Source organism: Tasmannia lanceolata, unplaced genomic scaffold (assembly GCF_043159265.1).
Source record: "Tasmannia lanceolata isolate RefF3 unplaced genomic scaffold, GAP_Taslan_0.1 ptg000005l, whole genome shotgun sequence".
NCBI classification, from domain to species: domain Eukaryota; kingdom Viridiplantae; phylum Streptophyta; class Magnoliopsida; order Canellales; family Winteraceae; genus Tasmannia; species Tasmannia lanceolata.
Genome location: NW_027518682.1, coordinates 4,460,173 through 4,477,162, shown reverse-complemented (window position 1 = coordinate 4,477,162; position 16,990 = coordinate 4,460,173). Strand labels below are relative to the sequence as shown.

Here is a 16,990-nt window from a genome sequence, read left to right as displayed (position 1 = left end):
CATCAACCTGTGAAAACGAACCCAAAGTAGAATTCTGAACAGAGGAGTGGGACTTCTAATTAAAATGCATACGCATCAGGAGGTGAAAAAGCTGACAAAACGGTTAATCTAGCAAGAAGGATAAATTCACCTACAAGCTAAATAGTGATTAGGATCCAAAATTGATGAAATTCGAAAATCCGCTCTGCAATGGAGTTCATGAAATCTTCAAAAGAAAAATTCACAGTAGGGATCACACAGATCACAAGCCGTCATGAATGGACCTTCATAATAAAATAAAATAAAAATGAAAAGAGGGTTAGAGAGTTACCCGAGCTTTTCCATATAACAGATTTGGCTTTGTTCCTCGAGGTCCAGCTCCAAATACTCGGAGAATGGAAGACATGACCATGAAATTTGAAGAGATTTGAGAATTTGAGTTAAGAGATGATGAGGGTTTACTGAGATAGGGTTTATATTGGGTAATTGAATGTTGGGAGAAGAAGATGGCTGAGATTAGTGGAGGTTTGACCGGAGAAATAGGGTAATCGATGGTGGCGGCAATGGAGAAGGGTAGACAGCGGTGGTGGAGATGGTGGCTGCTAGGGGTGAAAATGGGTTTTAATGGAAGAGGTGATAGTGAAAATGGATAGTGAAGATAGAGGGGTAGTGGCGGTGGTGTCTTGGTCGGAGATGGTGGTGGAGATGGTGTAGACACCCCATTTTGACCGTACCCTAATCCCCCCCTGTAGGTTAGGAAAAGTGTAAAATACACTAGTAGGGGCTGTCCATGGAAAGAGAGGGGGGGTCAAAGGATTATCTTTTCCTTTTCTTTAAAACCCATCCGAATTAGGAATTTTGGGAGGAGAAAAAAAAGAAAAAAAGGGAAGAGAAGAGAAAATGGCAGAAACGAGAGGAAAGGAGCCGCAACCACTTTCTTCCCCAGCATCACCTCCGGCCAAATCCGCGGCTCGCACCACCATCTTCCTCCTCCAACCGATCCTCCATCCCAGCCGCACCATATCCACCATCCTCCTCCCCCTCTGCAACCCCATTTTTTGCAACTTTTCCGTCACCGGAGCTCTGGCCACCAACCCTCACCCACAGGCCGGCCACCTCCATTAAATCTCCCCCCCCCCATCTTCTTCTTCTACCACCGCATCCATCCTTGCCTCCAAATTTTGGCCATCCCCACAGCCACCATCAATTATCCCCTAAACCCACTTCATCTTTTTCCCAAACCCATCCACAGAGAGGGAGAAACAGAGAAAGAGAGAGAGAGAGAAAAAGAGATCGCAGAGAGAGTGAGGAAGGAGGAGGAGGACCGGCCAAACTATCTCCACCCTCTGAATTTTTCTCCATTAATTCCGGTCACAAGCCACCGGAATCCGGCAAGCTCCATCGAATCCGGCCATTTTTCCGATCATCTCTGGTTTTGTCTGCTATTTTTGGCCATCACTTGAAGGAAGAAGCTGGAAGAAGAAGAAGGTCATCATTTGGCCATCTGATGCCATCGCCGCATACCTCACATCGAGCTGCGTCTGTTGCTTCAACTTGTCTGTGAGATTGCCATTGCTAACGGATTTCCCCAGGGGATCATGGAGTTGCTGTCCAATGCATCAGCCCATTTGTAAGTGTATATTGTTCACTCCAATTTCTCTGTGATTTATGTTTAGTTTTATCGTTGATCATTAATAGAGATGGATTTATCTGAATATGAAAGAATCTGTCGCTAATCATGTTTCCCTTCATGTCATTTTATCAAGATCATCTTGGGGATTAACAGTGTGCAATAATGGCTGTTATAATGGTTTGATGCCTTGTTTTTGGAATTATGCTCATGACAGGAGTGCAGAAAGGGATTCAAAACCTTACTGCTGTGTTTCATTTTCGAGTAGTATGTATACTCTGATATAAACCAGCTTGTTAAAATGGTTAGAGTAATGGGACATGAATTCTTTAACCCCAGTTGTAAATAAGCTTGACACAGGCATGCTTTGATAATTATATTCACTTTGCCAATTTTCTTGTTCTACAATTAGTTTACTGAATTCCTTCTCAAAAGATCGCCATAGCTTGATTGATAATTTCCAAGCAGCGAGGTGCAATGTGATTTGCATGAGAAATCATTGTGCCATAATAATGATATCATCCTTGCAGAGGGCGATGAAGGCGATAGCCCAAGCCCATCTTTAGGGGACTCGCTCAATCCAAGTAGCGCTCCCCTCCTTTGTTTAGTAGGCCTACCCAACATTTTGGATTTCTTTTAACCATTTTTTTAAAAGAACCCTTCTCTGGGCAATGATAAGGTTACTTGGAGCCCGTCTTTATGTTTTGTGGCTCACCGCTTCGCACTTGGATCTGCACAAGTTGATGTCCCCTGTATGCACTGAAATTTTTACTAATTGGAATTATCATAATCTTTTGATATTTCTAATACTCTTCTTATCTTAAGCATTGAGTTAGGTTCTGAAGACAATAATGAATGGACTGTTCAGGTGAGATTATTTTGAAGCTTATCAATATTTGTTTAAATTTTATTTAAATAAATTGTTTTTAGGAAAGAAGGAGATCAGATGACTACTCTATTCGATATTATCGACATGAGTACTGTCTGATTTCAAGGCGGGATTAGAAATATTATCATGTGTATTATGATATCAGATGATTACTTTAGCATCATCTGATTTCATCCCCATATTGGGGTGGTGTTTGTGGTTGGGCATGGAAGTGTTTGATATTTTTTTTTTTGCTTTATTAGGCTATCCAGCGGCTGGTCTGGACTAATTTATGTTGTTTATCATTTTATGATTGCTATAGGTTGTGTATTTTTTAATTGAAAATTCTTCTTTACTTCACACTTGATTTATTTTTATAAGAGTGGAATGGAATTTACGATTATATGGTAGCATTTTCCTCTCTTTGGTTAGACTAGCACAGTCTTTTAGATTTCTGTTAGATTTCTTTAGATATTAGACCCCTGCGCTAAGAGATATACTTTGTCTCGTTAGGCAATCCTCCTTTGGAGGCAAGCCTCTTTTTTAGCTTAACCTCGGGGAGGTTGCTTTGATTTTGATAAATGGTGTACCCATAGGAGGCATGCCTTGCCTCATTTAGAGAGCCTTTAAATCATTCGTTTGTGTGGTGATGTTATCGGGGGAGTCTTTGACTCATTTGATCTTTATTGATGTTATTGGGGAGTCATCTGTCTTGACTTTGTAAGTAGTTAGCCTTTGGAAGGCCTGCTTGGCCTTATTTGTAGAATCCTCTCAATTAGTTGTCTTAGCCTCGCTTCCCCCTTGCAAGGGCAATGATAATGTTACTTGGAGCCCATCTTTGCGTGTGTTTGGGAGACCCGCCCGGTCTCATTATCTCGTTAATCCTCCTCTCTGTGCGTTGTTTGGTTTTGGGAGAGCACCCTACTCGGCTTGGCAGCATACCCCTACCCTTATGGGTATTGGGTTGCACATTTGTTGCACCCTAGGGCTAGGTAGCTGTCCGGCCCGGCTGGGTGTTTTACCTCTGCCAAATGTGCAAATTCGTGTTTCCATTTCCTTTAGAGAGTCTTTGACTCGTGTTTCCATTTCTTTTAGAGAGTCTTTGACTCATTTATCCTTTAGTTGGTGTTAGTGGAGTCTTTGACTCGTGTTTCCTTTTCTTTTAGAGTCTTTGACTCGTCTATTCTTTAGTTGGTGTTAGTGGAGTCTTTGACTCGTGTTTCCATTTCTCTTAGAGAGTCTTTGACTCATCTATCCTTTAGTTGGTGTTAGTGGAGTCTTTGACTCGTGTTTCCTTCTCTTTTAGAGAGTCTTTGACTCATCTATCATTTAGTTGGTATTAGTGGAGTCTTTGACTCATGTTTCCATTTCTTTTAGAGAGTCTTTGACTCATTTATCCTTTAGTTGGTGTTATTGGAGTCTTTGACTCATGTTTCCATTTCTTTCAGAGAGTCTTTGACTCACTTGTCCTTTGCGGTGTTATTAGAGAGTCTTTGACTCATTTGCTCTTATAATGATATTATTAGAGCCTAGTTTCCCCTTTTAGCCCTAGGATTTGGCCATAGGGTGTTGTTTTTTGTATTTTCCCTCCGGTCTTTGACCAAAAGGGTGAAAGCATCAGAAACCGATAATCCAAAAATATCGAAGCATTTGAATTGTTTTAAAATGTTCTGAGTGTGGTTAGGAGAGTTCGATTTTCGAACTACGTTGGCTTGATCCTCTCTCACGAGGTACGTAGTGCAGCTCGGGATCTTCATCCCAAGTCCAGCCAAACTTTGTAAATAAATGCTTTAACCCGTTTTCTTCAAAACCTTGTTTTCAACAAAATCTTCCTCTAGAGTTAGGAGTTTGTCCTAGATAGAGAGTTTTAGAGGTAGGAGTTCGTCTTTGATGTGTTGTGTGTTTGTTTGTGTTTGTTTTAGAGTTAGGGGTTTGTCCTAGAGTTATAGGAGCGCCTCCGTCCGGTCAGTTGGCGATTCAGATCGCCGACTGATGACTAGGTCTAAGATGCGCTAGTGATCCCATTGTTTTCCTTAGGAAATACAGCCTAGTTACACAGGTTGTAGGAACCACCTGCATTAGCTTAGGGCTAACCTGCATTTAGTAAGGGCATATAGGGTATCCTAAAATCTACGATCCATTGGAATTTAAATAATCGCATAAGAAGCTTTAATAACTGGTCCGGTCTTTTAGATCGAGTCTAGGATAGAGGTCTAGGTGTCTTAGGCATCCTAGTTTAGATTAGGTGCGAAGAACTACGTTGCCTTGATTCTCGTGGAGGCGGGGATACGTAGGCTTCTTTGGATGAACATCAGACCATCCGAAGGCTCGGGCTAAATCGTTTTAGAGTCTTAGGATTTTTGTTGTGTTATATTGTATATTTTGTTGTGTTTTCTTACTTTCTTGTGCAGACCTATACCTTTTAGCTGTAGCATGCATGTGTTCGTCCACCAGAACTTAGACACCTGTTAGGCATGTCACTCATAACCTAGCAATATTTAGGTGGCACCTCTTTCATTTATTTTTTGTGTGCTTATTATTTCTATTCTCAGGAAATGCATGCTTAGATAGACGACTCCTGAGGATTGTTCCCATTTCACATGATTTTTACCCAAACTTCTTCGAAGTTAATGAAAAATGGCATAAGAGACCAAGTGTTCGCACTCGGGCGAATTGGGGGCGCTCTTCGGACCTTCTCCATTCGTCATCAGGCACGGACCTTTTGTATCTCTGGTTATCCATTGCAAACAGAGCATTTGTTTTGGTTCCATGGCGCATCCATGGATGGCGACTCTGAGTTATTTTTAGGGACATCTCGGTTTCGAGCCTTGGCTCCTGATCAGAATGTATCTCATTCGTTTTGTATCGCCACTCATGCTATGCTGTGAGGGTGACACCTGTTTCGAGAGTTCCTTGGTAGAGCTCTCCTTCACTTTGTGGAGATCTTAGAGGATTGCGGGAGGGATCTCGCGTCCCTCGGCACCGTCCTCGGATCGGGTTCCACAGATGGGGAAGAAGAAGAAGTGGAGGTGGTGGTGTACGATCGGAGCTCCGGCATCGTTGCCGGAGGAGAAACACTCTCCTTTTCTCTGCAATCTCTCTCCCTCTCCTTCTGTCTCACGAGAAAAAGCCCTCTCTTATTTTTGAAAATCTCAGATCAAATCTCAGATCTGGATCTGAGATTTCCCCTTCAAATCTCCTCCTCTCTTCTCTCTACTTCTGTTTTTCTTTCTCTCAATCTCAGATCTCAGATCTGAGATTTCTCTGTTGGCCGGAGCTCTGGGGAGCGAGGTCGGAGAAGAAGAAAAAATGGCGGTGAGAAGATGATGGAAGAAAGAAAGAAAAAATGGCCGAGCTTCTCTCTCTCTCTCCCTCTGTAATTTTCCTCTGCAAATGGGGTTTTTCTCCTCTGATTTATCAACGAAATTTGTGGTGAAGGTGAAGGTAGTGGGAGTGGGTTTGAGGGTGAGGATGTTGTAGATTTGAGATGGAAGTGGCGATGTTAGGGTGGAGATGTAGGTGTCGGCTGGAGGAGAAGTAAGAGGACGACTAAGATGGGGAGGCCGGATCTCCGGTGAGACACCGGAGAAGATGGGGATGGGACGAGCTTTCCACCGTCTCCATCTCTCTGCTTTTCTCTCGAATTTTTAGATAAAAAACAAGAGAATCCCCTTTCTTTCTGATTTTTCAATCTTTTTATATTAAAATGAAACCACTGATATTGGCACTACCATACTGATGGGCGCACAAAATTGATGAGCGCACGAATACGTTGCGACAAAAATGGGCTGATTCACCCTCCCTCTTCTACAAAAAATGATATATTTTCCTCCCTTTTTCTGTGGACAACCCCCGACTTGACTAATCCATCCCCCTTCCGGATTCGCATCACGCTCATTGTCTTGACCTGTTCACTGAGCAAACGCTTTCGGATCTCGACGAAAATTTATGGGGATCTACGGGGGACCTTAAGCTACCTTAGGGTTAAATTTGGGGCACCCATTCACTCTTTGGACGGGGTTTTGCACAATCAACACGAACTTGGGTCCGGTAGAAATGGGGTGTCTACAACTAGTGGTTGGCCGAGTGAAGAAATGCGAGGACGCACAACAATAGGACTCCCTAATCAAGACTGCTTATAAATTTCAGCCACATGTCCCATTCGTTTTATTGAGCAAAATCTAATTAGGATGTACCTCATAGATCATCTCTATTGGATGACCCTAACCCTCTGATTTATAGAGGTTTTTGTAATGTGCAGTACCACTACAGACGGAGGGTTAGATTCATCCTATAAAGAAGATCAACGGGGATCATCCTATGGAGAAGATCTATGGGGTACAATCTATTTATGTAATGGCCCAGCAGATGAACACTTTAGATCATCCTGTGAAATTTGCCCTATTGTACTTTTTGAAAAATAATGGACTTTAGGCAAACTCACCATATTAAATCTCGGGCCAGAAATGGCCCAAGTGGACGAGCATACATGGACGACCCAAATCAGGTTATCTTTATCAGTCAGTTGTGAGCCACAAGTAGGAATGGCAGCGGGGCGGGATCGGATGTTGCATTCCCCGCCTCAAGGAAAATTCCACATCCTCGCCTGCGCCCTTGCTTTTGGAATGGTGGGGAATCCCCGTCGCCACCCCGCACATCATGGGAAAAATTCTCTGCTCTGCTATAATAACAATTTCTACTTTTTTGTTAATCTAACAAAACAATTATTAAATAAGAATCTAAAGTTTCAAGCTAAAATATAACATCGTTAACTTTTAGGGTCCGTTTGGATTACCGGAGTCAGGAATCGGTATGGACATTCCAATCCCTTCCTATTCCAATTCCCCCTGCAATCGGTATGTCAATTCCGATTCTTATGTTTGGGCAGTCTCCCTTACCATTTCGATTTCGGTGGTGTTTGATTGCATAAGCGTAGGAGACCTTCGTTGGGGCATTTCTTCAAACTCTTTGGAGGGTTTGTGACTTATTCATGCGGTTCTAAACCTCTCACCTCTCATTCACTGTTCCGATACGTTTTGATTCATGCAAATCGTTTCTTCCTGGTTTCTTCGTAATACTGTATTAGGCATATATTTTTCTGAGAGGCATTAATGTCACTAGGGGTGGACATGGTTCCGGTTCAAACCGGGGAACAGAACCGAACTGGCACATTTGGTTCGGTTCGGTTTGGTTCTAGATCTATATGGTTCGGTTCCAGTTCGGAATTCTGGAACCTGTGTAAATTCGGTTCGGTTCTGGGTTTGGGATCCCGGAACCGAGAACCGACCACCCTCACCTTAAAACCCAATGCCTTCATTTGATAAAATCACCCCACCCCCTTTTAATTCACCCCTCTTTAATGTGTTGCTTTGTAGTTCATATATGATTTTTGCATTGCTCAAATTTGTGCCTAATTATCCCAAATTTGTGCCTGTTATTGTTTGTAGTTCATATATAAACAAGACCAAACCGAACCGATTATAAACACGATTAGGCAAAATATCTACATTTGGTGAAGGTTGGGTAAAACCAGAACGAACCGATTATATATGATTTTGGTTCGGTTCAGTTCCAAACATATATGGTCGGTTCTAGTTCCAATTTCAGGGAACCAATTATATATGGTTCGGTTCTGGGTATACCCCAAAACCGAACCGAATGGAACCATGTCCACCCCTAAATGTCACTGTTCATAAAAAATTACAAAATCCATCAAAAATCCGGAGAAGAAGAACCAGTGTGTTCATGGTACAACTCTTCTATCCATGCCAGCGTAGCTAAAAATCTATCAAAGAAAAGAGCCTCTATTTCGAAGTCAGGTCTTCTAGCACTAGAAAAGAGAGGAAACCCTATAAAAAAACCCACTAATGATCAAACAAAACCCTAACAAGTAAAGCAGGAAGTAATGTGAAGGGAAAAAGTTGCAGAGAAGAAACCCCAAAGAAAACCATAGCAGAGAAGAAATAAAACTAAAGATTAGACAAAACTAAAACAAGAGGAAAGGTTGCAGAGAAGAAACGCTAGAAAACCCGAGCGAATAGAGATAAAAAAAAGCTCTTGATGAGAGAGAGAGAGAGAGAGAGAGAGAGAGATTTCTTCTCCTTCAAATCGTTCGTGTGTTCTGCGCTGGAATCACAATACCACCTACCTCGGGCGGTAACGTAAGCCGCCCGAGAGTCACCCGAAATTCTGCTTCGTAATTTCCTTTACAGCCTGTATGTAGACCTGGCAAAAAGTGACCCGGACTTGGGGGTCGACCCGGCCCGCCCGTAATTTCCGGGTCCGGATCCAATAGAAGTGACCCGTTTAATTTTGACCCGCAGGTCCACCCGGCCTGTCAAAACTGGTCCGGGCTGGGTGGACCCGAAAGAAAAGACTTAACATGTGGTGGAAAAAGTCTGTCAGTCCTCTTTCTCTCTTTAACTAGAGACAAAACAAGAGGTGGAAAAGAAACAGGAGTTGGAAATATAATTTGTTGAAACAGGAGGTGGAAATGCCCTCTTTCTCTCTTTGACTAGAGACAAAGACTGTCAGTCCTCTTTCTCTCTTCTACGGCAAGAAATAGGAGGTGGAAATATAATTTTTTGAAACCGCTTAGACCCAAACCTGTTCACGGGATTGCAAAAAAACATATGAATACAAAAATTTCTTTGAAAAAAGGGTGACCCGCGGGTTGGCCCGGCCCGTGCAGGCCGGGTGTGAGTCCAAGTTTAGTGACCCGTAAAATTTTCCGGGTCATTTTGACCGAGACCCGTAGGGGACGGGTCAAACCCGCCCCGCCCCGTTTGCCAGGTCTACCTGTATGACAAACCAAACGCCAGAATTGACGCAAAAAGAATCAAGTGCTGATTCTTGTTACCGATTCCAGTAATCCAAACACGCCGTTAATGCATTAGGAGTTAAAGGTTGCTTCTCCACCCCTTAATATATCCTAACCATATCTGTTTTTTTTTTTTCGGGGGGGGGGGAGGATATCACTGCCCTAATAATAACATAAACGGGGATGATATATATGAGGTATTTTCGTAATATTAAAGATATGTGGGGATATTTATGCAATTTTATAGATGGGATCATGGGCTGGGCGGGGCCAAAGCCATCCCCGCCCCCTCTTCGGGGAATTTTGTCAATCCTCGTCCCAGCATAAAATCGAGGAATCCCCACCCTGCGAAGGGCGGGTTTAATTGCCAGCCCTAGCCCGAAGCTCTTATTAGAGTAGGTCCAAGCGAAATTTGAACAATTTATTTAATCTGAGGGCCAGCCCCAACCCCCAACCACTTGACAGTGCTTCCTTAGTAATGATAAATGCACGTCCGTTTTTAGCATAACGGGGATGATATATATGAGGTATTTTCCTCCCTGCATAAAATCAGGGAATCCCCACCCCGCGAAGGGCGGGCTGGGCGGGTTTAATTGCCAGCCCTGGCCCCAAGCTCTTATTAGAGTAGGTCCAAGCGAAATTTGAACAATTGATTTAATCTGAGAGCTGGGCTCAGCCCCCAACCACTTGACAGTACTTCCTTAGTAATGATCTATGCACGTCCTTTTTAGCTAGGAATATGGCTGTGCAGATTTTATCACTGCCCTAATAATAGGGGGATGATATTTTCACTCCCCCTGCAGTACGCATTAGCTCCCCTTATAACATGAACAGTGGGCAACTTAACGCCTCTGACGTCAAATCACATTAAAAGGGGAGCGAATGCGTAGTGTAAGGGGAATGAAAATATCATTACCCTAATAATAACATAAACGGGGATGATATATATATGAGGTATTTTCGTAATATTAAAGATATGTGGGGATATTTATGCAATTTTATAGATGGGATCATGGGTTAGGAGGGGCCAAAGCCATCCCCGCCCCCGCTCCGAGGAATTTTGTCAATCCCCGTCTCAACATAAAATTGGGGAATCCCCACCCCACGAAGGGCGGGCTGGGCGGATTTAATTGCCAGTCCTAGCCCCAAGCTCTTATTAGAGTAGGTCGAAGCGAAATTTGAACAATTGATTTAATCTGAGGGCTGGGCCCAACCCCCAACCACTTGACAGTATTTCCTTGGTAATGATAAATGCATGTCCTTTTCAGTTAGGAATATGGCTATGCAGATTTTATTATTTATCCTTTTTGGTATGGAACTGGGGCTAGGTGGAACACTAATAAATTACCAGAACAACCATTTCTTGATATTCTCACTAACCCTTCTTATCTTATAGTACTTAAAGTGCTGTCAAAGGTTATTATGGTTCCCCAAAATCTCTCACAAGTCATCTTCATGAATAATGGAGATGGGATCTTGCGGGAAGGAGGAGAGGGAATATGAGCTCCTCTAAGAGGAGCAATCGACCTTGAAAAGATAGTCGATAACTAAGGAGTTTGCTTCTCTCCAAAAACGAGAGAATTGTCAATGCATGAATTTATCCAAGTAAGCTTTGATTTTTGCTAGTGAAGGTCTATGCTAAATCCATTCAACGAGAAACAATTGGATAGAGAAAACTAACAGGGAGTAGATGTAAATTCAAGTCCAATAATCAGTTTTAAGACTCACAATCAGTTCTCAAAATCCAAGACAAACAGGGCCTTAGAAGGGCAATTCAAACCTCATCAAGGCGACAATCAGAGGTAGCTTTACGTCAATTCTCCACGCCAAGCATTGACATTCCATATTTTGATATGGTTTTTTAACTTCTTCGAGTTTTTTTTTTAAATAAACCTAAACATTATGCTTCCATTGATTTTTTTTGCTCTCCAAATAGTGGTGCAATTTGGGTCTGATCGCTTTGCTAAAATAAAGCCCCAGCTCTGAGCTTTTTTCTTTGAACAATTTCATGAAGGACAGTGATAAATCGACCCCTTAATATCTTAAATCGACCCCATCTCTCTCTCTCTCTTTCCCCGAAGCACTGCCCTATATGGGGTCGATTTAAGATATATGCGGTTCGATTTATCACTGCCCATTCATATATGAACATTTATTTACATTCATAAACAAAAAGGACTGGGCCTAAATTCTGAACAGCCCCCGTTGTTAATATGTTAAGACAATCCATGTGCCATAACCAAAAGCTGACGAATAAGACAAGTCTAACCTTCCTACACGGTTAGAAAAGAAATAAGTAGTTTACGCGTTTGCTTTTCCAGTGCAGGAAATTCCAATGAGGCTCTGTTCACTTCTTTTCCCCGGAAAGGAAAGGAAAGGATTTTGTTTTCCTCTCCTTTCTAGGTGACATGACAGAAGGAAAAGGAATCTAGGGAAAATGTCAAGGAAAATGTTTCGTTTTCCTTGGAAAGCCTCCTTCTGATATATTTAATTGGAAACCAAATCTCGAGTAACAGGGAAAAAGTCAATTTCCACGTCATTTTCAGCTTTTAAATAAGAAATTCCATATCTGATAATATTTTTCCCTCGAAAAGAAGTGAACACAGAAATTCTGTCTTGTCAGGAAAAAAAGGCTGCACCAGGGAAAAGAAGTGAACAGAGCCTCATTGAATGTTCAAAGATTTTTGTGATAGGAAAGTGGGGCCCACAGTTTTGATCAACCCTGGATTAATGAGAATCGGCCCATCAAATCTAGACCTGGCAAACGGGTGGGTCGGGCCGGGTCAACCCGCGGGTGATGCGGGTGCGGGTCACACGGGTCGGGTCAGGAAATGACCCGCATTTTTGAAGGTCAGAATTTTGGTGACCCGCACAGCCCGCGGGTGGGCCAGGTCAACCTGCGGGTCACCCGCAAATTTAAACAGTAGTTTATTTTGGAAAATATTATCACCAGATTTTGATGAGGGGGGTATGGCCGGCACCGTGGGATGATCCAAACCGTCCATTAGATGGCCCACAGCCTAAATAGGTTGTGCCCCAAAAATCATTTCAATAGGTTGATCCTAACCCTCCGATCTATAGAGGGTTAGGATCAAGTGATCAACCCTCTAACATTCAAATCGGAGTGTTGGGATCAACCTATGGTGCTAGCCACAACCTATTTATATTCTATGGTGCCAGCCATAACCTATTTAGGCATCAAACCCTTAAAAAATGGATTAGCATGACAAAATCTAACTAGATTAGCATAACAAAATCACCACCCTTTAAAAAGCCAAGTGACTTGCGGGTGCCCGCGGGTTGACCCGACCCGACCCGTGTTTTTGCGGGTTGGGTCACCCGCAACCCGCGGGTTAGTTTTGACGGGTCACTAAAACTCAGACCCCTGCCCGCAAATTTGCGGGTGGGTCGCCGGCACGGGTCGCTTTTGCCAGGTCTAATCAAATCCATCTCACAGGAATGGGCCCTTCAATAATTGCATTCTCTCTTTCACCGTAATCTCTTTTGCTTCTGCAAATTCTGAGGTGAAGGATTGTTCTTGCCTTGAAGAGCTTCAAAGAATAAGAAAAAAAAAGGCCTGTGATTTTCCTCTAATATCTTCTATAAAATTTTCTCCATGTCCATGGCCGCCTTGTATTCTCCTTCCCCAATTCGGACCCTCCCTACCTTCTCTGCAAAACCCTATTTTCCTCACAAACCTTATCTCTTGTATCAATCCAAGAAAAATCTCACTCTCACTCTCACAAGGGCTGTAAATTTAGAGGAGAAACCAGAGAAAAGTGAAGAGGCTTTGGATGATAAGTCCAAAATAAAAGAGGATTCTCTAGACTCGAATGTGGTGGTGGGGACCACGGTGCTGCCCAAGTTCGAAGACTCGAGATGGGTAGGAGGGACATGGGATTTGAAGCAGTTTACAGAAGATGGGAAGACGAATTGGGATTCTGTCATCGACGCTGGTAAGAATGTATTGTCATACTCTTGTTTTCCCTTTCTCTCAGTTGAGGTTCTGATTTTGATGTGTGATGGAATTCGGAATCTCAGTTGGGCCTTTTTTTTTTGCTAGATTAGTAGGAATTACGAGTTTTCAGCTGTAATTCCTGCACTTGTTGAGAGTTTACACTTGGGTTTAGTGTTCTTTGTGACTTTGTCTGTCTAGTGGTGTTACTTCTATTACATCTTTTGATTTTCTTTTATAATCTGTACATCTGTATCAAGTGTGATTTCTTCGGATTGGTGTTGTCATTGATATCCTTGGTATTGGTTTGATCTTATAAGTTCTGAGTTCTGACATGAACAACATACACTGTTGGGACTCAAGACCAAGGTAGAACTCACCCTTAAAGGCTAGCTGTTAAGGGGAGAGGGTACCCAAGCCCTTAAAAGCTCCCACTTTTCCGATGTGGGATCTTTTCTTTCGCCTGGAACCCTGAACAATCTCCCCCCTCCACATGGAACAGATCTTCCCGAAGGATTTTTTTCTCTCAAGGTACACTGGGTAACGGGGATCTTTCCCGAGTGACTTTTTTTTCTCTATCCATCCTCGAGAGTGAGGGTACACTGGAGCTACCACACCTCGGCTCTGATACCACTTGTTGGGACCAGGGTAGAACTCACCCTTAAAAGCTAGACATTAACGGGAGTGCCAAACCCTTATAAGCCCATCCTAATCTCTCTCTCTCTCTCTCAGTTTTCTGATGTGGGATCTTTCCATTCGCGTGGAACCTCCGACACACTGAAATGAGCAAAGGCTTCTAATCGTGCTCGAATTTCGTTATTATTATTTAGAAACGCATCATCTATGCAGCACATTTTGGAAGCCTAATTTATTTGTTACAGAGCTTCTCTTGCTAGATAATCCATTGATTTAGAGCAGTGTTTAAACACTCGTTGACCCGACTCGGAACTCGCCCGAACCGACTCCCTTTTACTTTGGCCGCGTTCCGCGTTGCACCGCATCCGCATTCCGTGTTTTTCCCTACAGAGTCAATAAAAACTCCTTTGACTCTCCCGAGTTATGACCGCATCAACCGCGTTCTTGACCGAGTCGACAAGGATTATTCTTGGCCGCGTTCCGCGTCACATCTGTGTTTTTAAACACTGATTTAGAGTGTGAATACTCTCTTTTCCAAGTATCATTCAAAAATTTTGCATTTTTTTGGTTTGTGAAAGTTTTTGTTGTGCAATTTGACTCCTAGGGATTTTCCATTTCTCACTTGTGCTTTTTGGTTGTATATTATCCCACATATATTTCAGGGATTTGGATTCCCATGATTTTATTTCACAAGCCACTTCATGAAGGACAAATTCATGGTGAATTTTCTCCCTTGACAGTTCAGGCCTTTCTCCCTTAATACTCACCTTACAGATTCAATACCTCACTTCTTTTTTGATATTCTGAGCATGGGTTATATAAATACTTTAACCATTTCTCGTGAACATCTTTCTTTTTGCACTTAGCCTATTGGATTTGGAGGATTTTTTAGATTAGTTTTGCTACCAAAACGTTGTATCTTCTTACCTATGCCTACCTGAATATCTTGATTTTAAAGTTATATGCTTGGATACTGATACTGGTATTTGATACAGTAAGTTATAAGGTATAGAGATCCCTGAAATGCTAAAAGAGGCTTTAGTGCAACTGGTGAGGAGTTTCCTAGTTATCTGCTTGTGTTAGAGTCACTTGTGGAACATAATTTAGGTAGGCACACCATGTAGTCAAAGCCATTATGAGACTAACTAAAACACCAAAAAAAAAAAAAAACACAATTCCTCAAGTTTTTCTTTTTCAGAAAGGAATAAGGATTTGATGTGTTGCATCATATACGAGAATGAAAGGATCTGGTATTGGTACTATGAAGTATGAACTACTGCTTATCTGAATGGAAAACAAAACTAAAAAATTAAAATAAATAAATATAAGGGAAGTAAAATAATATACTGCTTAGAAGTAGTTGGTCCATATCCCTTATCCTTATCTGAGTATCCTTATCCAATACTTGGATACTCAATGCTTTTGAAGGATCCGAGTTCGTTCATTTCCCATGAAGCGGTATGCAGCCATTATTACCTATTTCTATGATCTTGATGTAGGCCTGGTAATGGTTCAATGTTACCAAAATGCAATGCCATTAATTTAGATATTGACAACTTCCTTGTTTGTTTACATTGTAAGCCATTGTTTAATCTTCTTAGATATATTTTTCTTTCTTCTATCACAAAAGATGTTTCAAGATCTTTTTGGGTAGAGTTTGGCTTTCATAGACATCATTGGCCATCCTTTCAGAGGTCAGGAGGAGGAAATGGCTTGAAGATAATCCTGAATCATCTAGTAATGACGCTCCTGTAGTCTTCGATACTTCCATTATACCCTGGTGGGCATGGGTCAAAAGGTTTCATCTACCTGAAGCTGAGCTTCTAAACGGTAGGTTTCAATATTTATTCTTTTTGAATCTTTGGACCAATTTATCCAATTGCTATTCCATGGTAATCCATTCAATGTTGTTTGCATTTATACAGGCCGTGCTGCAATGATAGGCTTTTTCATGGCTTATCTGGTGGATAGCTTGACGGGCGTAGGTCTTGTTGACCAGATGGGGAATTTCTTCTGCAAAACTCTCTTATTTATAGCTGTAGTTGGGGTCCTTTTGATCAGGAAAAATGAAGATTTAGAAAATCTGAAGAAACTTCTGGATGAATCGACTTTTTATGACAAGCAATGGCAAGCAACCTGGCAGGATGATACCCCTAGCAATTCCAAAAAAGACTAGCTGGCATGCAGTTCATGAATCCATCTTTCTTTCTACTCACGGCTGCCGATTTAGTTTCTTTTCTCGCTGTAATTTCTTATAGCTTTTATATATAGAGCAGGGTTGTGAACACGATTCTGAGTTTCTTGTCCATAAAAAAAAAATGATTGTGAGTTTCAGTATTTTTCTTTTCAGTGAAAAATTATGGACAACCTTGCACAAAGTTCAAAGTTCACATCCCATTAGTTTAATGGCAATGTGACAAATTATCGTCTTTATAGCCGCAGATCCTCTTTTGAATAATTATTGATATGTTTAATTTCGCACATTGCATTTCTCATCTTTTCATGACTGAATTTTGGTGCAGTTTCTGATGTTTCTTAATCATCCCTTTGTGAGGAAGTTAAAAGCATAAAACTCTTTTCACTCACCTCTGAGGTTATTACTTCCTCAGTTTCTGCAGGATTTTCTCATGCTTTGATACTCACGAAATCCAAAGTGAAACTCAAGTTATTAACTGTCGGTTCCATCGCTTGATCACGATCACTGATCAGTCACCCGCTTAAGGATTGGTTCATCCTAAAGGATAAAAGAGCTGCTGGACCAAGTTAATCGACAGGATCTACTGCTACCCCTCCAAATGAAATCGGAACTCTGACGGTCAGGCATCCATCTGATCCGATGTTCATCTCCAGGATTTGAATTTGGATCACTCCTCTTTGACAAGGGGATTTTCTCACTCGCCCTATAGAATGAATGGTTGAAGGGTATGAAATATCTGGACCTTGAAGGAGAGGGAACCAGCTTTCTTGTTTTCTTCCGGAAGCAGGTTCCAGCTTTCTCTCTGTTGGTGGTGGCTGTTGAATGATATGAATTCAGAAGCAAAGAGCAGCAAAGATGGCAATTCCAGCAAAGGAAGAAGCGATCGAGTTGCCAAATTAAAACCT

The 16,990-nt window shown here is 42.0% G+C and overlaps 1 protein-coding gene across 1 annotated transcript; it reads left to right on the top strand.

Annotated features, from left to right (window-relative positions):
• The first annotated feature begins 12,787 nt into the window (after positions 1-12,787).
• On the top strand, positions 12,788-16,329 carry LOC143877162 (light-harvesting complex-like protein 3 isotype 1, chloroplastic). Its single transcript, XM_077379036.1, has 3 exons — positions 12,788-13,253; positions 15,581-15,718; positions 15,814-16,329. The coding sequence occupies exons 1-3, from the start codon at positions 12,914-12,916 to the stop codon at positions 16,062-16,064; spliced, it is 729 nt and encodes a 242-aa protein (XP_077235151.1). The 5' UTR covers positions 12,788-12,913; the 3' UTR covers positions 16,065-16,329.
• The last annotated feature ends 661 nt before the right edge of the window (positions 16,330-16,990 follow it).

Excerpts from the sequence above, each read along its gene's own strand:
- LOC143877162 (XM_077379036.1), top strand. The coding sequence starts at position 12,914 with ATGTCCATGGCCGCCTTGTATTCTCCTTCCCCAATTCGGACCCTCCCT. Across the intron at positions 13,254-15,580 it reads GGATTCTGTCATCGACGCTG|AGGTCAGGAGGAGGAAATGG; the intron begins GTAAGAATGTAT and ends CCATCCTTTCAG. Across the intron at positions 15,719-15,813 it reads TGAAGCTGAGCTTCTAAACG|GCCGTGCTGCAATGATAGGC; the intron begins GTAGGTTTCAAT and ends GCATTTATACAG.